This window comes from Plecotus auritus, assembly GCF_963455305.1.
Source record: "Plecotus auritus genome assembly, chromosome: 13".
Lineage (NCBI taxonomy): Eukaryota > Metazoa > Chordata > Mammalia > Chiroptera > Vespertilionidae > Plecotus > Plecotus auritus.
Window position 1 is genome coordinate 14099231 of NC_137779.1, and position 23266 is coordinate 14122496.

The window sequence follows — 23266 nt, forward strand, 5'->3', positions numbered from 1 at the left end:
AAAATAGCATACAGCAGTGGACACGCTGGAAGCCCCGCCCCAGTTCTTTGTGCTTTAGGTAGAGATATATTCATCAAAAAGAAAAAAACCTTAATAAATATATATCCACGTTATCAGCAGTTATATCAACAGATGGCCAAATTAGTCATGGTTATTTCTTTACATTTCTGAATTATCTAAATTCTTTATAACCACACGTTGCTATTATTTTAAAACCTGTATTTTTTACAGTCTTAGCTATATTAATACTTTTACTACTGTCCTTTAAAAAGAGCAGGCTTTACAGGAAACCTCAACACTCAAAAAGTTTTAAAAAAAGCGAAACACATAACGAAAGAACTCTCTTATGTTTTCCAACTTACTTTTCCATTCTTGATTTCCTCTCGAGCCAGTTGCACAACTCTCTTGACTTTGGATGCTATGCACAAGTATTTGAAAAACCTCTGGTGAGCAGACCAGAACTGACCCCACATGGACTTCTTCATGCGCTGCTCAGCATCAATAAGATCCGCAGCTTGCTGAAACCGCTCTCTTGCAATGACCCACTGGAGATGCACAACCAACATTTTAAGTATTTCTACTTTGAGTGCAAATTATTTTAAAATAACTGGTTCAATCAAATAATGTTACAGGAAAGACCATTTAACATTAATTTAATGAAGCATATTCAGTAATTTTGGGATCTCTAAAAAGGATTTTTAGGATGCTTACATAAAGCTGTCCCAAAATTCTTATGAACTGATAAAGGTATTTTAGGAAATAGTTACATTGTGATTTTTAAAACCATGCAACTTAAATAAATGGCTATTTTTAATAAATTAGGAAAGAGAAGGCTTGGAATATTAGGAAAATAAGGATATGGTTATGTGTGTTTTTTCTGGGAGAAATATACTCTCATGGGCTCACCCACATTACACTGAACAAAACTAACAGAAACATTAGCAGGTGCATTAAAAATACTAGGAATTAAGGGGGAAAATCTCACCAGCTTGACTGCTTTGTTGTACATTTTTACATAGCTCTGAGAAAGAAGAACTTCCTCAATTTTGAAGGTCACTCCAGTAAAGCTCAGCTGTCGAGCAATGTACATTCCTCTAAGCTTCATATCCATAGCAACTATTTCCATGGCACCAACACCTCTGAATAAAATTAAAACACACAGTAACTATCATTAAATATAGTAGGGCTTTAACATATGGGAGAGAGCTTTTAGCAATACACATCTTTTAGACTGCTTCTGAGACCAAATAGTGTACACTGTCAGTTGCATTACCTCCGTTCCACTGCTTGAATAAAATCACTGAATTCTCTAAATGGAGTTCCTTCACCCCATATTCCAAGACGGTTCATATAGGCCATGTTTCGTGGTTCAGAAGCACCTGAAAAAGACCAAAATAAAACATATTACAGCTGAAAAAGACCACAGCTATCTTTTAAATAAACAGCTACTCACCAGTGGCACTAGCATAAACAACTCTAGCTTTTGGCAATTTGTTCTGAAGCTCTAGAACTGCTAAGCCTGTCTTGGTTGGCTTTGAAGAACCAACAGGACATAAATTTTTTGCTTTATGACACTCATCAAACACTATCTGTATGGAATGAATTAAGGAATGTACCACATTAGTAGCATGGGTCTTCAATCTCCCAGGAAGTTAACTTTTATTTCCTGGTAGCCTTTGGAAACATCCAGGATTTTTAGGGCGGTGGCCCTGGCGTAAAATTCAAGATTATTAGGGGAAAGGATGTTGTTGATAACAAGCTCCTGGGTAATAACTTTTTAAAATAACAGCTACGTGCCTATCATCCAGTTTTGTCCAATCTTAACATTTTGCCCTGTTCAGATTGTTTTCTTTTTCATTATTACAAACATCAATGAAGCCCTCTATGTGCCTCTCCTTGACTTCAACGCCTCCCTCGGACCTCAGAGGCACCCACTGAATTTGGTATTCAACTTAACTGGATACTTAATTATTAATTAGAATGAAGGAAAAGATCCATGCAGCAAGTAAGTCCACCACACAGGTAATTTTGTCAAATTCTGTCCATAGAAGCACTACTAGTAACCCACTTAGTCGGCATGTGGAATACTGTTGTCCCCATTTAGGACAGTGAGGGTGAGCTGTGAGCAAATCAGTCAGGAAGGCACGGAGGCACCAATGTCACCTGTCTTCTCAGGTACTTTACCATGTGGACATTCCATGTGGGTCCCCAAAGGGAAACAGTATTCAGCATTTCCCACACCTCCAATCACTTTCCTAACTAGGGACAGCGATGCTGGCCTCCTCCACAAAGCAGAGCCAACTTTCTGACCCGCTGGACTCTGGGTAATCATTAAAGCTGATGTCCCAGCAATTTGTTTATTTAATCTCAGGATTCCTGCTTTCCAAATGTTCCACCTTACATTAACTTTTGTGCCATTAAAAAATATGAAAACACTTGTTGCAAAGGATACCACGCCGTCAAAGTCATCGCCACACCAATGCAGCAGCTGTTTTAGCCTCGTTTTGTATTTACCGCCGGACTGACTCTCTCCAATAAGGGAAGAATAGGTGGCAAAAATCACACCCTTTTTCACACTCCCATTATGTTTGGAAGAAATTTTTCCATACTTAAACTAAAAAAGAAAGAGAAGAATTTAATAAATACACTTTTCTCTCTGAAACATGAATCCCATCCGCATGTTTGATAGGAATCTGGTGGTCCACAGTGGGCTTCAGGGGAGTTAAGGACTTCCTAAGAGCATACACAAAATTTCTTACACATATGAATATACATACACACACCCCCACATATATGTATACACAGCTTTATGCTACAAGGGTACAGTTTTTAAAGTCTAAAAAAGTCTATCACACAAAAAAGATTACAAATCAAACTCCCCTACAAAAGTCACAACATTCATTCTACAAATATTTATTGTGCACTTACTACTATATAGAAATTTTAAGTAATGAGGGAAATACAAGAGTTGCGATTAATAGTTAATGCGCCCTTCTTCAATTACACTGTCTCAGAAATAAAAAAAAAATTTTAGGTGCCAGTTATATGTTTTTGTTTTGAACAGTTAGTAGTCATTCAAGCCCTAGCACTTTACCTGCCCATTCAGTCAGGAAGGCCCACCCTGAAAAGCACCGGGAGCAGGACAACACTGAGCCCACCTGGGCTCGTGTGGCAGGTAGATTCCTGTTTACTTATTGTCAAAGGGCTACAGGGAGAGGCGTGCAGGAATTAGGTCTGTCTACTCCACCCTGTAACTGAGCAATTGGTGCAGAGCAGGAGGACAATGAAGATTCGCTAAAACCTAAGATTCTAATCACATTGGACTGTGCTATAGACGCTGAGACACATTTTCTTCCACTTGACAGAACTGTCTTAATATGAGCACAGGTCTGGTACACAGTCCACTGAAGCACTAGGGTCTAAACCAGTCTCCAACCGCAGTAATCGCCTACGTGCTGTGATGGGCACACCATCTGTCCAGCTTTATTACACTGTACCTTTTCAGAAGTTAATTCAGCACTCACTAGGTTTCCTGTGAAATAACTCACTGAATCCTTACAACAACCCTCGGAAAAAGAAACTTATTCCCGTATCACACACAAGTCAATATTTAGTGAATGACCAACTGAATAGAAAACTTTCATACCTTATTTAATGAATGGACCAAAATGTTTTTTGCTCCAATATCCCTCAAATCTCTTTCAGCATCATATTTCAAATCATTAGAAACACTGAACCTGCCACAAAAAGAAATAAATAGTAAGTAAATACATACAAATTCCATCATTCTGCTAGTTTTCAGAAATAAAGCCAGACCTTAACCCTTCAAAAACTATATACCTACTCATTAAATCCCCTGCCCACATGAGAAAGTAACTATCCACATAGGAAAGCTTCCACAGCCAGTCTTTAGCACTTACCACAATGCTCGTTTTCTACTCAACAAATAATTTTCATAGATGATTCCTGCTATTGTCCTTCCTTTCCCTACACCAGCACCATCACCTATTAAGAAGCCAGCACGATCTCCATTAGGTAGGAATGTTTCGTGTTGCTGGGAGGAAAAAAAAAAAAAGCAGGTAATTACTACTTTTGATATTTTGGTGATGTCTTTCATACATTTTTTTAGGGTTATATTAACATGACCTATGTTTATATAAATGGCATACAGCTTGGCTTGGTATGGATACTTTCCTTTTATTTACTACATAGTCAATCTTGCTACCCTCGCATGTACCAGGTTAACTAAAATTAACAATGTAACACGAATTCTTCCATGCCCCTTTCAACACTTGCACAACTTTCAGCCACTGGGGGGAAAAGCTGCAACAAATAGCCGTGTATGTTCTTATCCAGTGGTTCTATGGGATAAACTCCCAGCAATGGAATCGCTAGGTCAAAGGATATATGGATTTTCAATTTTCAATTTTAATACATATTTTAATACATATTCCCACTGAATTCCAAAAAGGAATAGCATTTGTCATTTCTACTAGCAATGCACTCCGCACACCCGTGCTACCCAGTTAATTTCCTAACAAATAAAATTATTATAAATATTCACAAGTTTTTCATGTAAGGAAAACTTACCTCTGGACTGAAACAACTATATTATATAGACTAAGATTAAAGAATAAATACTGTATAAAACATTATTGCTTACCTGGGCTGCATATGTAATTGCCTCAAGCTGTAATGCTGACAACCAGCCATTGTCAATGGTTTCTTCAGAAATGGATGCTTTGTACCAAACATCGGGAGGAGTAACACTGGATAAAGAACTAGTTTCCACCACAGCATCAGGGTGACGTAGCCCAATTTTTACTAAATGAAAATTTAAAAATATTTCATTTTAATCATGCTAGGTAATAATACTTCCATTTATGTTACAAGATATTGCAGTATTTTACCTATGACAGAAACTATAAGTAAATAAGTAACTATATAGAGTCACTGACTGATGGGAAAGTACTATTTTAAGTTTGACTAAAATGACCAATTTATCAACTATCTACGTTTTAAATAGTGACTTGGTGATTAAAAAGACTTAGAAAAATAAGCTTAGCCCTGACCAGTTTGGCTCAGTGGATAGAGTGTTGGCCTACAGACTGAGGGGTCCCAGGTTCGATTCTGGTCAGGGGCATGTACCTTGGTTGCGGGCACATCCCCAGTAGGGAATGTGCAGGAGGCAGCTGATCGATGTTTCTTTCTCATCGATGTTTCTGACTCTCTATCTCTCTCCCTTCCCCTCCGTAAAAAATCAATAAAATATATTTTTAAGAAAAAAAGAAAGAAAGAAAAATAAGCTTAGTGTACACACCAGGTTCTCCAGTAGTAACAGAACATAATCCTAGATTCAGGGGTTTAAGTGAATGGATCATTCACTTCAATCAGTGGAAAAGGTTTGCAATATAATTTTAACTTGAAAGATATTTCAAAAGAAATCCTGGCTATAAAATTAAACAATAACTAGTTCCCCAAAATGTATAAAGTGAGTATAATTTCAAATAGGGGTCAGGCCCTAGCTGGTTTGGCTCAGTGGATAGAGTGTCGGCCTGTGGACTGAAAGGTCCTGGGTTCGATTCTGGTCAAGGGCATATACCCTGGTTGTGGGCTCGATCCCCAGTAGGGGGCGAGCAGGAGGCAGCCAGTCAATGATTCTCTCTCATCATTGATGTTTCTATCTCTCTCTCCCTCTCCCTTCCTCTCTGAATTCAAAAAAATATTTTTTTAAAAAATAGGGGTTGGCAAACTTTTTCTTTAAATGGTCAAGTATTAAGTATTTTTGGCTTTGTGAGGCATCTGGTCTTTTCTACATCTACTGAACGTTGCTGTTGTAGCAGGGCTAAAGCAGCTGAAGCCAATAAATAAACAATGGGCTTGGCTATGTTCCAATAAACTTTATTTATATATTCTTATTGATTTCAGAGAGAAGGGGGGGAGAGGGAGAGAGAGAGAGAGGGAGGGAGAGAAACATCAATGATGAGAATCATTGATCGGCTGCCTCCTGCACGCCCCCTACTGGGGACCGAGCCCACCACCTGGTCATGTGCCCTGACCGGAATCGAACCGTGACCTCCTGGTTCATAGGCTGACGCTCAACCATGGCAGCCAAGCTAAAACTTTATATATAAAAATGAACAATGGTCCAGATTTACTTTGCTGACCTCTGGTTTAAAGGGCCATCGATAAACTTTCAATCCTTCTGTGAAGACTATTATTGGAAAATTTCAGATACCACAACCCAAAGCTCATTTTAGATGAGCAGAAAAGTATGAGTTCTTAGAACCCATACATGGATGGTAAACAGGGATTTTTAGTTTAAGTGGTATTATTAGTGTCTTTTTATAGAAAAACAGAGTATATAAAAAACAAGTAATTATTAATTTTCATGGTCATTATGGAAAAAAGAAATTATGTTAATGTAAGCCACTGCATTTAAATAGCACATTTTATCTTTAAGATCCCCATGTTTTTTGTTTTAAATAAGCTCTATAAACTACACAAAGTATATATTTACATCTATGCAACTTATTGATTTTATATTCACTGCTAACTCAAAACAATATAAACCCGCTCTGGCTGGTTTGGCTCAGTAGATAGAGTGTCGGCCTCTGGACTGAAGGGTCCCAGGTGCAATTCTGGTCGGGTTGCTGGCTGGATCCCCAGTGTGGGGCGTGCAGGAGGCAGCCAATCGGTGATTCTCTCTCATCATTGAGGTTTCTGTCTCTCCCTCTCCCTTCCTCTCTGAAATCAATAAAAATATACTTTAAAAAACAACAATATAAACCCAAGCTTTTTTTTTTTTTTTAAGTATCTTTATTGATTTCAGAGAGAAAGGGAAAGGGAGAGAGAGACAGAAACATCAACGTGCCCCAATAGGGAATTGAACCGTGACCTCCTCGTTCATAGGTCGACAGTCAACCACTGATCCACACTGGCTGGGCAAAGCTTTTATTCTTGATTTTAAAAGACTTCAACTTAAAACAAAGTTCTAACTTTGTATAGAAGAAAAAAACAACACAGTATATATGTATATATTTTCAAACATATTCTAGTTTAAAACATTACAAAGCTGGTGCTTGTCAAATACTTAGGAGCCCACACTGACAAATCCTAATAGATAATAATAACGTGTGTGGGAAAGTTTTTAAGTTCAAGAGGAACCTGGAAGTCTTTCATTATTTTGGCAAATCCCAAAGACATACATTTTATTGGCATATACTCTGCGTAGGTTTCTGCATGACCCATTTCTTCTTCATCTTCTTCCTCCGGTTCATCTTCCTCTTTTACAACAGGAACCTTCTGTAACACAAAGATAGCATAATCAATTCTAATTCGAGAGACTAGAGGCCTGGCCAACACATAAAAACTCTTCTGCAGGAATACTCACCATCTTTCGTCCTGGAAACATGACATACCACTGCTACATTCTCTGACATCGGGATTCCTCATGGATTCCCTGCTTCTCCAATGAGCACAGATCATCCATGACTTGCTCTCATCTCTGACACACAAAGGGACCACCACAGGGCTCCACCTGCCTTTTATTTGTGTAGCCTTGGGCAAATTAAAATTCTAAGTCCGCCCACCTCCACTTTATCTCAACTGTAACAGGAATGCATACTCTGCTAAATGACCAACCTCCTTCTGTCTCCCTCTACCTTAGCTCCCCTACTTAAATTTAATTAGAGGATAAGATGGTAATACCAAAGGGTCACAAAATCCAGGGACTACACAGGTAATATTTCTAAGCCAGTGGGATATACTAGTAAAATGGCAACTGCCACCAAGCTTAGAATACAGGAGACACACGGGAGGCACGGAGACTGTGGGACCTGAGCAATGCCTGCCCAACACACAAAGTAAATGTCCACTAGTCAACTCCAGGCACATTTTACTGGGTGAGGAATGCGGGCCTGGGGTTCTCAGGTACTCCTGTTTTTTTAAGAGAACCTAGAAATCAGGATTTTTATGTGTTAGCAAAAATTCAATAATTTTCAAAAACTTGTGGAGGCCAAATAAAACACATGTATCCACTGGTTTTGGTCCATAGGCTACCAGTTTGCAATCTGTTGGATGTTCCCAAACTACAACACAATATAAACTTTCACATATTATAAGGCAAACATGGGTTGACTGTAAACCTGAGCACTAACTACATATAACACTTCTTGGAGAAAAATGCAGTTAACTTTCCAGAAATCCACTTAGGTAAGCTGTTGATGCACCAACATCAAGTCTTGGGACTGCCAGCTCCTGTTCTCCAGGTCCCCGCACACAGCCTCAGGCACATTCTAATGCCGTCTAATTCCTACTCAATCCCCAAGTCCCATCAATCCTCTCATACTGTTATGTGTAGTTGTCTTGTATCGTTTTCCTTCTCCCTGTTCCCCTCATCCTTTCTAATGCCAAGTTTAGAATTACTTAACCAACCTCCTCCAAGCTCTCTTCCCTACCCGAACTCATCCTGAATCATTAGCAGGTCCCTCCAATTCCAGGCTGCTGCACCAAGTCCAAGGTCCTTCAAATTCAAGTCGGGACCCTCCACAAAGCCCAAATCAACCACTCCATCTTCTGCAAGCCATGTGTCTTGGCTTAGTGTCACCTAAGCACTTGGCTGCCACCACCTCCTCTGTGCCTATTAATGCTTTAATTTCGTTCCCTTCCAAAAATGCCCTCTTGAGGTCTCTCCATACCCAACACCCAAGCTCCATTATACCTCCTCTATAAAATGAAGTCTTCGCATGCCCAGGAGATCTCACCTTCCTCCACACTCATAACCCTTGTTGTGAGAGCATCACGATGTGCCTTTTGCTGTACCTTGTTCGTTAAAACAAGTTTGTCACATTGCATATTTATTCAAGGGGGAGCCATGCAATGCAGTACACTTCTGGTAGAAACCTACCACACACACTCGGTGTTATACGTAGCGCGGTTTTTACATAAATTCTCTACAATTGATGGGCTCTGTACACTGGAAGCATACAGCATTTCCAAAATGTAAGAAAAAGATTGTCGTATTAATTACTCATACCTAGACTATTATATGATCTGACAGCTCATAAACAGCTATACATTCATATTCAATCCTAAATGAATAGTTACCAAATACTTCCCTGGGTTTTTTCCCCCCGATTAGATGTGATTCACAATAAAAGGATGTTGTCCTGCCTGGTGTTTTTCAGTAGTTAAAGTGTTGGCCCATGCACCAAAGGATCAAGGGTTCAATTCTGGTCAAGGGCACCTCTATCTGGGTTGCAGGTTCAATCCCTAGCCCCAGTTGGGGTGCATGTGGGAGGCAACCAATCGATGTGTCACTCTCACATTGATGTTTCTCTCTCTCTTTCATTCTTTCCCTTCCCCTTCCCCTCTCCCTCTCACCCTTCTACTCCCTCAAAAACTCAATGGAGAAAATATCCTCTGGTGAGGAGTAACAAAACAAACAAAAAAGATGTCAGTACTTCATATATCATTACATCCATCTTATCAACTATGCAAGTTTTAACCACTTTGTTCAGTATGTATGTTTTTTTCCAGTGACGTTTAATGCTGTTTCATTAGTTTATGTAGCTGAGTAGCCCACCTTCACCCCAAAAATTTTTCCTGAGGATTGTTCTAGAGCACTTTTAGGCAAGTGTCTTTTACATGACACAAAAATACAGATACAGCTTTGAAACTCACCATGGTCGGGGAAAAACTCCTCATCTTCATGTCATTTATCCATATTCTTGCTACTTCTTTATTAGAAGACTCTTTCTTTACTGTGCCGTTGCTTACATCAGCTGAAGGGGAGAGTCAATTTACATTTTAGAACAAAGTCTCAATTCCTTTTCCTACAGTTTTTAAAGAATTCAGTAAAGTTTAGCCACTTCATAAACCCAAATACACCCATCTGCTTATCAAACTAACTTAAAGTTTGTATAAGGATGAAAACATTCAAAGCTGTGTCCCATTTTGGAAGAATTAACCTTAGAAAACAAATAATTTAAAAGGAAATGTGCACAAAAAACTTGAAAGCTATTTATCAAAAAGAAAGCTTTAACCAGAACTATTTGATAGTTCATTTCAATACAAATGCCAAGAGTCAGCATTTCTTTAAGATACTTCACTTGGGGCCCTGGTTGGGGAACTCAGAGGTTACAAAGTCATCCCGATATGACAAAGTTGTGGATTAGATCCCCGGTCAAAGCACATACAAGAAGCAATGAATGAATGCGTAAATAAGTGGAACAACAAATTGACATCTTTCTCTGTCCCCACCCCCCTTTACTCTCTAAAATCAATTTTTAAAAAAGATACTTCACTTGGTTCATTAAAAACCAACAAAGAAACAACAAAACCTAGTATTATCACCAAGATAGAATCAATCTCTCTGGATCTGAAGGTACCTACTAACTTTCAAGGCAAAAGAATTATTTCCAGAAAGGAAAAAAAAACTGGGGACTATCTTCCTCCTTTCCTCAGAATAAAGAAAACAAGTAATTTAGGATGAACCTTTTCTTCTCTTATACCAATGCTTTGCATACTTTTTAGATACAGCAACAGAAGCCCTCAATCCAAGTGTCAAAGTAGAACTGCTTGGTCAGGGAGTCCAGAGCCCCTGTAACTAGCCTACATCTCTAAGTATTGAGGAAGCATCCTGGTACCTGGGATTCTTGAGATCACAGTGTGAAAATCACACCAAGGGCAATGATTAGCATCTTGTCTGTTCTACCAAAAGATGGGGAGTATATAAGAGCCTGTCACAGGGCAGTCCAAAACAACTAGGATTAAAGTGCTGACAAAATAATGCTGAACAAAGTTACTTTGGGTCCCGATTTGTGTCACAGAACTGTAGGAGAGCCAGTGAACAGTTCTCAAAGTGGCAGGACTGAAGCTCAAGTGAGAGATGAGAGAGAACCCCTAAGGGCTAAGGGCTCCAAATAGGGCAACAGCCAGAGATAAGAAATACAAGAACATGCAACACCTTGCTCTGTGCAGTTTCATACTTTTAATGTTCTTCCCTTTCAGTATAAACACGACTCTCTCCTGCAACACAAACATGTGCTTATCTTCAGCATTCACGTACTGTTTCTTTTTCAGCCCTGGCCTGGTGTGACAGAGTTGCTCAGGCTTCCACACAAGGACGGCCTTGATTTGCAGTCTTTTGTCTTTTAAAATTTCTATATTGGATGTGGGAGTGTTACTGTACAGCTCCACTCAGAGGTTACATTTCTCCTGTTTTCTGTTCTCTCGAAACTTTTTCCTCACATGGATATACCTTCTCTTTTAAATTATGAAAGCACATGCTGACTTGAAGGGTGGAGTGGAATACTCAAAGAGGCACTCACATAAAAGCAGCAATCTCTCTTCATTAAACTCAAAAACTTTTTTTTTTTTAAATATATTTTATTGATTTTTTACAGAGAGGAAGGGAGAGGAATAGAGAGTTAAAAACATCGATGAGAGAGAAACATCGATCAGCTGCCTCCTGCACACCCCCTACTGGGGATGTGCCCACAACCAAGGTACATGCCCTTGACCGGAATCGAACCTGGGACCCTTCAGTCCGCAGGCCGATGCTCTGTCCACTAAGCCAAACTGGTTTTGGCTAAACTCAAAAACTTTAATGAGAAGCAGTGTCCACTAACTGCTGATCACTCCAAGTTTCCCAGGAGCCATTTAGATGTTGCCCTGCACCTCAACTAGGTGCCACGGTCCTGCTCTCCACAGCAGAAAATAGAAATCAGTCCTAAGACAGTGAAAATAATTTCTCAATGGGTATCTAGCTGCCAGATTACAGTTAGTTCAAGAGAGTGACGTTGAGAGTAAGACTATAGTGATAAAGGCACAATAGTATAGATCCAAACATAAAGATTAGATTACCTTGTATCTTTAATTGCATTTGTCCCTGAAGACACAGTTAGTTCTACATCATCTTACAAACACTTTGCCCCTTTCTTTGGAATGTCTCTAGTCCTCTACTTTATAAACACAAGCACCTTACAACTTCTAAGCAGTCAATTCTGCCACAAAATTATACATTAGTCTACATCAGGTATTAAAACTTATCTCCTGCCTGGCTGATGTGATTCAGTGGTTGAGCGTTGACCTATGAACCACGAGGTCATGGTTCGATTCCCAATCAGGGCTAATACTATATAACACAGTGGTCAGCTCAGGATATAACTGAAATTAAAGTTACCATCTCCATCAGTCAACATAGTTTGTTCATATGTAAGACAGGGACTCAACTACTATTTAGTTCAATGGAGAAGACAAGGAAAAAATATCCCTCTTAAGAATTCACATTTTTCCGTTTCTAAAGATATACTACTAAAACTTGATATAACCAAAATTAAAAGGAGACAGATTAATTCTATTTTACCTTTAAAAATAACCGTACTATACTAAACACGAAGCTTGAGTACTCCACTTAAAATTATAACCTCTTCCTGCCCTACACATTTTCAGTTTCTTTCCATCACACTTATCCCTGACATATTATGTAACTTACATACTATGAAATGCCACTAGAATGCAAGCTCCATGTGGGAAGTGATTTCAACAGTTTTCATCTCAGCCATAGCCTCAAAAATCCCAGAACAGTGCTTGACATATAGGCACTCAATAAATATTTGTTTAATGAGTGAGCAACAACAAAAAAAGCCACTCCAGAGCAGAAAAACTAACTATAAGATCTACATTCATGCATAAATGAATTCCTAAAAAGGTGTGATCAAAATATTATCGGGCTGTTTCCCTTTAAATCTAAACCTATCGTTAAAGTATTATGGATTAGCTAGTGGTAATGATTGTACAATCCTGTGAATATATTAAAACCCACTGAATTGTACAGTTTACATGGGAAAATTTTATGGTATGTAAATTGTATCTCAATAAAGCTGCTATAAAAAATTATAGGTGTTGACTCATCAAAGAAAACCTAGTGAATTATTTTATAATGAGAATATATGTACTTTAAAGGAGAATTTACTAAAAACACAACTGTCCATAAGTAATGAAGCCAATGACAGGCAAAATCATAAAACTGTAAAGGTCAGAGTTAAAGTATCAGACTATCAGTTTAAAGCTTGTTCACCTCAAACATGGTCCAAGGACCACCAGCAACAGCACCTCCAAAAAGCTTAGAAATGCAGAATCTTGGGCCCCACCAGACCAGACCTACAGAATCTGATTCTGTTTTTGAACAAGATCCCCAGTGATTCACAGGCACATTAAATTTGAGAAGCACTGATTTAAAGGATTGAGAAAAATATTAACCGGTTATTCACCATATATGAAACTGAGGTCTCGTGATGTCAATGAAACTACTTGGCAATTCCACACCTCATCTCAAAGTTTAATGCTAAATCTTTTAAATTTTTGCTTCACTTGAATTGTGTAAATACTGTAAGAATACAGTCATAAAGTTATTACCTCTTTCACGTCCAGTTCTTTTAAGACCCAAGAAACCCTTAAAAACACACTGATATATCTTATCAAAGGCAGACAACTGACACCACTGAAAGCAGACTTACTAGCTGCTGTTGCAACTGGCTGAGCGATATTAGCTGGTGGCTTCAATTTCATGAGTTCATTCAGACTATTATTTTTCAGAAGGTCCTTCAGTTGAACCTGGTCTTTTGAAGGTGCAGAGGTCATGGCATTTCGTACTGTTGGTACTGAGACCGAAGGGCGTGTGTTTGCAGAGGTCTGGATAAACTTAGTTAAAGTGATGGTTTGCCTATTCGTTGTTACAGGTGGTGTTTTAGTCATTACAATTGTAGATCCCAAGGTCGGAAGTTGATTTATTTGATTCAGCACAAATGTTGTTGTAGATGGAGGCTGCTGCTAGAAAAGAAAACCATACACATCACACCACTGAAAAATGCTGTCTCCTCTAATGTAGCCACTATCATAAATGCAGTAGTCCATTTAAAACCTAAAATTGACTGTTATTCTTACCTAACCACTGGCATTTCATTTTTAATTAAATAAGATTATAATAAACTATCAACTAGAACACACCATTTTGAGGAAAAGAAGGTACAGTAGTGCAACATTTTATATAACTGTTGGGGAGAGCAAACATAAAATGGGACTCTCCTAAGAAAGCTGTGATGTACAGTAACCTTGTAACACAAGGAACAGAAGAGAAAGAGTATATAATCTCAGCACTGCCCCAGCTAGGTACATCACTTCACCTCTGGAGGCCCAAGCTCTCTGAGGACCGTTTTCGGTTTCTAAGGTTCCAGGACTCCTGTCCAATGTTTGCTATCACACAGATTCTACTAATGTTTAGAACTTAACAAGATAAAACCACCAAGCAGAGCTCTAAATTCCCAAGTCACACAAATGGTCAGACAGGTACATTACAAATAATCCGTGATCATGTCACCAGTTAAAAAAAGGTCAAGATTTGAGATAACAGTATGTCTGCGACTACAAGCAACTAAAGTATAACTGAGATACTTTTATAAACGTAAGTTATATTTCTACTTCCTTTTCACCTCAAACTATGTTATTTCTCCATGACCCCTGTAACAAGAATCTTCCAGATACTACTTATCACTTTTAAATAAAACTCAACAAGTTTATCACATTACCAAATTTTAAACAGTTTGTCCAATAATTTTATACCATTAGGCTTAAGTTAATAACTGCTATGTTTAAAGCACAATTATAATCACATAAAAATTACATACCAATGGACAATAACTTAAGTAAAAATGGAGTATAGTGGGATAATGCAGTTTATCTTTTACTTCATGAATTTTGTGTCATTTGCAAGAAATAAAATAAATTTCTGTTTTGTCCAAATAATCTTTTGACCAATATAAATAAATAAGAATGCAACAAATGTTTTACAAAATAGGTGAGAGCAGAATATTGGGAAAGAAGTAGCAAAAATCAGAACTAGTGAGATAAAACTGTTTTGTATGAAAGGTTATTTCCTTACTATAGTCCTAAACTATTTCCATAGTAATGCCAAATCTAAATAATTCTTACCCTAACATTTAACAGTGCTGGAGTAGGTACCGTCTCTGGTTCTTGTTTAACAGGAACTGCTGCTTCAGTCTCCAAACCTAGTTCTAATGTACTAAGTGGCACTGACTGGAGAGAAAACAACATCGAGAAAAAGAATGACGCAGTGAATTCCGTTTCAAGAACAAGAGATGTATGTATTTTATTAAAACAAAAAATATTAAGCTTTACATTCAAATGGAATGTAAAATCACTAGTGCCAAAAAGCTACAATCTCTGCAAGCATATCAGCTTCACAAAATTTCACTACCACCAGAATCTCACTTTTGCTTTCAGAAAATGTGTATAGTAAAACCTCAGAAAAATGCCCTCTAAAGTACATAGGACAACTAGTAAGGAGATTAACCATCCTCCCAGGAAAATAAACAATTCATCTCTTACTTTTATATATACAACGAAGCAAAAAATGTTTTGATTTTCATTGCAAATGTTTTCCACCTCATGAATGAAGACTAATCCTCAACATAAAAATAACCTTCACATACATGTTTAAGTTAAGCCTTAATATTACCTACTTTTATAAGTAGAAATTAAAATTAAGGAAATAAAATCTAGTTTTTAGAGGCTTTGAAGGACACTTACCTGGTGAACTGAAGGGGTAGGTGTTGGGGTTGCAAGCCCTGCATCTCCACCATCAATATCAAAGAGGTCATTCGGACTAATTCCACTCTCACTCAAAGCAGCAAGCAGTAAATCTTGTCCTGGCTCCACCATCTTTAGAACAAAATATTAAATATTAACATAAAAAAGTAAAATGATAATTAACTCTCTTCTAAATATAAACCAGCATTTCATTTTCTACCAGATCCATTCATTCAATGTTTATGAAGAACTGGCTACATGTCAGGCAAAAAGGAGGAATAGTCTCTGATCCCCAAAAATTCAAATCTATAATAATCTATAATAATAATAGCATAATATGCTAATTAGACTGGATGTCCTTCCTGGGCTGTGAGGGAAGCCCGGGTCCCAGGTGCCTGCCGGTGGCAGAAGGGAAGCCCAGGTCCCAGGTGCCAGAGGGAAGCCGATGCCAGCAGCTGGGAGAAGGAAGGCATACTTTTGCATGAATTTCGTGCATCGGGCCTCTAGTTAAGATATAAAGGACAGCAAAGTATGTCAATCACAGCAAGAATACGTCCACAAAATGCCGTGGGAAAACCAAAGGAAATGCTGAACTTTGCTGAGGGAGAGGTTACGAAGATGACATTGGAGGCGAGAGTCAAGGAAAATCGCCAGGTGGACAAGGATCTCCTGGACAGTGTATTCAAACCCATGGACGCGTGAAAGACATTGGCACTCCTTAAGACCAGAAGCAGGGAGACACCTTAGGAAACTGCTACAGCTGACCAGGAGAGCTGATGTGCGCAACAGCAGGAAATAAAGAAGCGGGTATGGATTCCAACATACTTAGAAAAAAGAATCCCTAAGACCAGGTTTAAATAAAAGCTCAAAATGGAAGGGAGAATATGAAGAAGAAATAAAAATAAAAAAACAAACCACAAGTAGATGGATAATTAGAGTTAAGCCAAGAAAGAGTAATCAGCTCTAACCAGTTTGGCTCAGTGGATAGAGCATCGGTCTGTGGACTGAAAGGTCCCAGGTTCGATTCCAGTCAAGGGCACGTGCCTTGGTTGCGGGCACATCCCCAGTAGGGGGGGTGAGCAGGAGGCAGCTGATAGATGTTTCTCTCTCATCGATGTTTCTAACTCTCTCTCCCTCTCCCTTCCTCTCTGTAAAAAATCAATAAAATATATTTAAAAAGGAAAAAAAAAGAAAGAGTAATCAAAAGTTGAGCCCAGGAGACCTGAAAGATGAGTTATATGGATCTTAAAGGGGGAATGCCTATTTAGGAGCAAGCAAGTACATTTTAGATTGGGGTTTCCCAATTGTACTCTTAGGAGTGAGATCAAAGTATTCTACCACCACATGCAACAAAAGCTTAAAAGAACTTTCTCAATTTTAACTTTTCTCATTGATTTATCTGAAAGAACCAATTTATATATACAAACATACTTATGGGAAATCTGTACTTGTTTTTCTCAGAAAGCTAATTTCATGTTATATAAACATACTAATTTTCAGCTAGTCCCATTTGTTCTCAAACTATGCAACAGAATTAAACGTCAATGTTTTGTTATGTCCTACAAAAAGGTGTTAGCCAAGAATGCAATTAACATGACTTCCAACATATACTAGTAAGAACTACTATTTTAGATGAAAGCAATATATTTAACAGAGAAATTTTCTCCTAGGTAGATCTATGCCACACAAGCATGTTATCACTTAGAAAGTTCTAATGAACCCATGAATGAATATAAGGTAGAAAACTACAGACATCCAGAATTGAAACTAAGGGCAGACTCACAGTTCAAAGGATGGGAGGAAGGACAGAGAGTCCAAAGGAGACTTCCCAAAACTTTTCAGAAAAAGGAAAAGAAGCCTATGAAAAAAAACAATTTGAGCAGGAAGGAGGAAGGGAAGGGAACTGACAGTGACTAAGTACCTTTTACAAGCCTGACACAGAGTTAGGCTCTCCATATACATCACAAGCCCACAACCCTAAGCAAGATGAAACTGAGGCTCAGAAAGCTTACTAGTAAATTCCCTGGTCAAGATCACCCATTCACATCTATATCTTCAAAGCCCATTTATTCTCTTTTCAATGAGTAGATAAAAAAATCAATGTTGGTAACGCTGAAAGTTTCAACACTTAAAATTGGAAGGGGTGGAGTATTAGACAGCAAGATGCACAGTACAAATATGTACTTTAAATGCTTTAAAAACGTTTTCAATCCATAAATTACCTCATCCTAGGACCTGTGGGTCCCACTTACTATAGCTAATCTTGACCTAAATTAATAGAACTTGAGACTATCAAAATGCCACATTTTAAAATTACTGGAAATAGTTTATATACATTAGAAACAAAAGCATACTGGTTTAAGGCAGTGACTACTAAACTACAGACCACAGAACCCTTGGAGGTCCCAGGGCCTTTTAACCCATCGGTTTTGCACCAAGCCTGGTCTACTTATACTCAAAAGTACAGAAACGTCATTAACTCAAGAAACAGAACAAAACAAAATCACCGAAAAGTGTCACTGAATGACAGCTTTTTGAAATATACTTTCTGAACAATGAGCATTAAAAGCACAAAAATATGCCCAGCTGGTGTTGCTCATTGCTTGAGTGTCAACCTATGAACCTGGAGGTCACAGTTGGATTCCTGGTCAGGGCACATGCCCAGGTTTCGGCTACATCCCCAGTAGGGGTGTACAGGAGGCAGCGACCAATGATTCTCTCATCATTGATGTTTCTCTCTCTCTCTCTCTCTCCCCCTTCCTCTGAAATCAATAAAAAAAAACACCTATTTTTTAAAAGTACAAAAATAGCCCTAAGTGGTTTGGCTCAGTGGATAGAGCGTCGGCCTGCAGACTGAAAGGTTCCAGGTTCGATTCCGGTCAAGGGCATGTACCATGGTTGCGGGCACATCCCCAGTAGGGAGTGTGCAGGAGGCAGCTGATCGATGTTTCTCTCTCATCGATGTTTCTAACTCTCTCTCCCTCTCCCTTCCTCTCTGTAAAAAAATCAATAAAATATATTTTTTTAAAAAAGTACAAAAATACCATGGAAGACAAAAATTTGGGTGAGAAACTTGATATTCAGACAAGAAATGATGGCAGCAGTTCAGTGACCTACTCAAAATTCATTCATAGGAATCACAATTTGAGACCTCTGATTTGAGTAGTGACCTAGTATTGACAATGCCTGTAAAAGGTATTTTCTCTTAGGAGCTATTAATAAAAGACATTTTATTTTTTTTACACTTTACACACAAAACAAATCTAGGGATAATTTCTCTTAGCCAATTGAATACAAATTCTCAACTTGTACTTTTTTGCAGTGAGGAGGAGGAAAAGGGATAGAGAGGGAACATCTGTGCCATTCTCTAACTCCATTAGGCAAACCCCTTAATATTTAATCATATTCCTATTCTGAAATTATTACAGACTCATGGAATTTCAGTGCTCAGCTGAGAGAGCCCTTAAAAGGCTATATTGTCCAATCTCCTCGCTTTATACTACTAGTAATTAGGATTTATTACTGAGAGGGAAAACATTTTCACTTTGAACTATCTATATACAATATAAATGCAAATAGTGTTAGGTGTAAGAGAACTATGTAACATTGTGTCTACTAAGGATCACATAGACCTCGGGTAACATGCAACATGTAGCAATCTAACAAACCCAAAAGTTACTAACAGCAGTGATTCTCTCTCAGACAATGGACAACAAAATGGCTCCATTTTTATCATAAATACATTTGAAAATAATTACCTAGTTCAAAATAGTACACTATAAAAGCGACAATGATAAATAAGAAACAAGGACACAGTAGTAGAGAGAAACTAAGAGCCATCCTTGGCAGGAAGAGAATCCTGAGGAAACAATAGCCAATCCGAAGAATGAAAGTATACAATTCCCAGAGAGAATACCAAACACTGAAACCTATCAAGGAGGACAAGGTTTCTCTTGTTGAGACCTAAAACAGATCTTTATAGCTTACAGCTCATGCCAGATATGAGGGATGTGTCTGCAGTGGCAGCCGCACACAACAGAGGTTGAAAAGACCATGGAGTCAAGCAGAATATCTGGGTTCAAATACTGACTACATCACCCACTTAGTAAGTATAATATGGTCAAGTAATATACTATGACTCAGTTTCCTCATCTTCAAATAGGAATAAAATAGAACTTGCCTAATAGGAATTGCTGTACTACTTGAAACAAAAGTTAGCTACTATCATTTTGATAAACATTAGTATCATGTCCAAAATATCTTTTTTTCCTATATCACTGATACAACACTTTATTTCCCAGAATACAAACTATTTGTTGAAAACCTATCCAATAATTAATTTTCAAATTAATTCTATAAAATACGAGTTCCCTTTTTACCGCAAGTGTCATGTATCCAGTTAATCAGTCTCAGGACACTGATAGATATCTTTAAGTGTGCACAGAAAATATCACTTAGCAATTTATCTTTGCCAGAACTAATAACAAAAAGGCTTATTTCTCCTTCTTTAATAGTGCTAAGCATGTCTGATTTTTGACTCAGCTTCAATTTTGCTTTCATGCAGCCCAGATGTGTGACTGACATATAGTTTAAGAATTTGGCCCTGTCCAGTGTTTTCAGTGGTTAGAGCATAAGCCCACGAACTGAGGGGTTTCAGGTTCAATTCCTGGTCAAAGGCACATACCTGGGTTGCAGGTTCCATCCACAGCCCCAGTCGGTGCACCTGCGGGAGGCAACCAACTGATGTGTCTCTCTCTCTCCCTTCCCTTCCTCTCTCTCTGAAAATCAATGGGAAAAGTATCCTTGGGTGAGTATTAAAAAAAATTTTTTTAAGGATAATAAGCCACTTAGAATTTAGCAGATATAGTCCATCAACAAGTATTCATTTTTTTAATATATTTTTATTGATTTCTGAGATGAAGGGAGAGGGAGAGACAGAAACATCAACGATGAGAATCATTGATCAGCTGCCTTCTGCACGCCCCTACTGAGGACCAAGCCCAGAATCCGGGCATGTGCCCTGACTGGGAATCGAACAGAGGACCCGTCAGTCCACAGGAGGATGCTCTATCCACTGAGCAAAACTGGCTAGGACAACAAGTATTTATTAAGTGTCTACTGAGTGGTTCATTAAGAATACAAGGAGAATCCTGGATGGTTTGGCTCAGTGGCTAGAGCGTCGGCCTGCGGACTCAAGGGTCCCGGGTTTGGTTCCGGTCAAGGGCATGTACCTTGGTTGCAGGCACATACCCAGAAGGGGTTTGCAGGAGGCAGCTGATCAATGTTTCTCTCTCATTGATATTTCTAGCTGTCGATCCCCCTCCCTTCCTTCCTGTAAAAAAATCAATAAGATATATTTTTTAAAAAAAAGAATACAAGGAGAGCCCTAGCTGGTTTGTCTCAATAGATAGAGCGTTGGCCTGTGGACTGATGGGTCCCAGGTTCGATTCCAGTCAAGGGCACACACCTGAGTGGTGGGCTCAGTTCCCAGTAACGGGTGTGCAGGAGGCAGCTGATCAATGATTCTCTCATTAATGATGTTTCTATTTCTCCCCTCTTTCTTCCTCTCCGAAATAAATAAAAATATATTTTTTAAAAAAAGAACCCAAGGAGAAAAATGGTCAGTATAAAGAGTTTTCTTTACCTAAAAAGATATTACTTGTATTTTTTAAACACCTAATTCTCAAGGGAGCAACTGCTCAGTTAAAGAGCCCTTCTCCCCGCTCTCATTGCAAAACCTACAGGAAGAAAAGATTCACAAAGGAATTCTATCTAATAAAAGAGTAATATGCAAATTGACCGTCACACCAAGACATAAGATGGCTGTTCCCATGTGGTCAAAGATGGCTGCCCCCAGGTGGACACAAGATGGCCGCCACAAGATGGCCAGCAGGGGAGGGCAGTTGGGGGTGACCAGGCCGACAGAGGGCAGTTGGGGGAGACCAGGCCAGCAAGGGAGGGCAGTTAGGGGGGACCCAGGCCTGCATGGGAGGGCAGTTGGGGGGACCAGGCCTGCAGGGGAGGGCAGTTGAGGGAAATTAGGCAAGCAGGGAAGGCAGTTAGGGGTGACTGGGCTGGCAGAGGAGGACAGTTGGGGGGGGGGGGACCCAGGCCTGCAGAGGAGGGCAGATGGAAGGGACCAGGCCTGCAGGGGAGAGCAGTTGTGGGGGGACCAGACCTGCAGGGGAGGGCAGTTGGGGGCGGGACCAGGCCTGCAGGGGAGGGCAGTTGTGGGGGACCAGGCCAGCAGAGGACAGTTAGGGGCGACGAGATTGGAAGGGGAAGGCAGTTAGGGGTGACCAGGCCGGCAGGGGAGGGCAGTTAGGGGCAATCAGGCTGGCAGTGGAGTGGTTAGGGCATGATCAGGCTGGCAGGCAGAAGCATTTAGGGGCAATCAGGCAGAGGCAGGTGAGCGGTTGGGAGCCAGCAGTCCTGGATTGTGAGAGGGATGTCCAACCGCCTGTTTAGGCCTGATCCTACTGGGCCTAAACAGGCGGTCAGACATCCCTCAAGGGGTCCCAGATTGAAGAGGTTGCAGGCTGGGCTGAGGGACACCCCCCCATGCACGAATTTCGTGCACCGGGCCTCTAGTCTGTAGAATATAAACAAAGTTTCAAGCCCTGGCTGGGTAGTTCAGTTGGTTAGAGCTCATCCAGATATGCCAAGGTTTTGGGTTTGATCCCTGGTCAGGGCACATATAAAAAACAACCAATGAATGCATAAATAAATGGAACAACAAATTGATGTTTCTCTCTCTCCATTCCTCCCCCTTTCCTCTCTCTCTGGAAAAAAGAAAAGAAAAGAAAAACAAAGTTTCAAAAATCTTCCCAAGAGAAAAAAAATGCTTCACAAAAGTAACCTAAGAATCAGGTGAGGCCCTAGCCTGTGCTCAGTGGTTAGAGCATCGGCTCCCGGGTTAGGTTCTGATCAAGGACATGTACCTTGGTTGCAGGCTTGATCCTCAGCCCTGGTGGAAATGCGTTCGGGAGGCAACTAATTGATGTGTCTGATACTGATGTTTCTTTCTTTCTCTCTCTCTCTCTCTCTCTCTCTCTCTCTCTCTCTCTCTCTCTCTCTCCTCCCCCCCCCCCCACTTTTCCATTCTCTCTTAAAAAAAAAAAAAATCAATGGGAAAATATCCTGTGAGGATTAAAAAAAAAAGGGGGGGGGAATCAAATGCAGAAATGAAACAACTTTCTTGATTACCACCATCAAATTCACATGGCTAGCTTTATTTTAAGTATATGGTTGGATTTTCTTTCTCTTTTAACCTTCAAAATAGTCCCTGAGTAAATGCTACCCATTATCTCCTTGTCACTGATGAGAAACTGAGGCCTAGAGAGGAAGTGTAGCAAGACAACAACAAAACCAGAGTGGAGCAGATTTACAAACCCAGGAGGTCTCACACCACATACCTCCAAGATTCTGTACTCCACCTTATTTCAGTATTTTTCAAACTGCTGGCCACAACACAGTGGGTTGTCCAATCAATTCAGTGCACCATAACCAGTATTTTTAAACATCTCAGCACAGAACAGAAAATTAGAAAACATTACTTCATAAGACGAGTTTTTCAGTTCTGTGTGTCTATATGCACTAGGTCACAATGTAAAATGTATTTCTTACTGTGGTATGCAGTAAAAAGGTTGGGGGG

The 23266-nt window shown here is 39.4% G+C and overlaps 1 protein-coding gene across 6 annotated transcripts in view; it reads right to left on the minus strand.

The window, feature by feature from the left end:
• The window catches only part of SBNO1 (strawberry notch homolog 1), a 58368-nt gene that overhangs the window by 32185 nt on the left and 2917 nt on the right, over window positions 1–23266 (minus strand). For 2 of the 6 annotated variants that reach the window (XM_080649616.1, XM_080649615.1), the window contains exons 2-14: window positions 15613–15744; window positions 14995–15099; window positions 13524–13836; window positions 9685–9785; window positions 7209–7305; window positions 4664–4824; window positions 3921–4054; window positions 3647–3737; window positions 2453–2614; window positions 1454–1589; window positions 1274–1379; window positions 986–1139; window positions 363–545 (exon numbers count right to left, since the gene is read on the minus strand). In XM_080649616.1, coding sequence (XP_080505742.1) covers window positions 363–545; window positions 986–1139; window positions 1274–1379; window positions 1454–1589; window positions 2453–2614; window positions 3647–3737; window positions 3921–4054; window positions 4664–4824; window positions 7209–7305; window positions 9685–9785; window positions 13524–13836; window positions 14995–15099; window positions 15613–15744 — 1875 coding nt within the window. The remainder of the gene's footprint in view (window positions 1–362; window positions 546–985; window positions 1140–1273; window positions 1380–1453; window positions 1590–2452; window positions 2615–3646; window positions 3738–3920; window positions 4055–4663; window positions 4825–7208; window positions 7306–9684; window positions 9786–13523; window positions 13837–14994; window positions 15100–15612; window positions 15745–23266) is intronic. The other 4 variants (XM_080649617.1, XM_080649618.1, XM_080649619.1 and 1 more) reach the window with 4 other exon arrangements.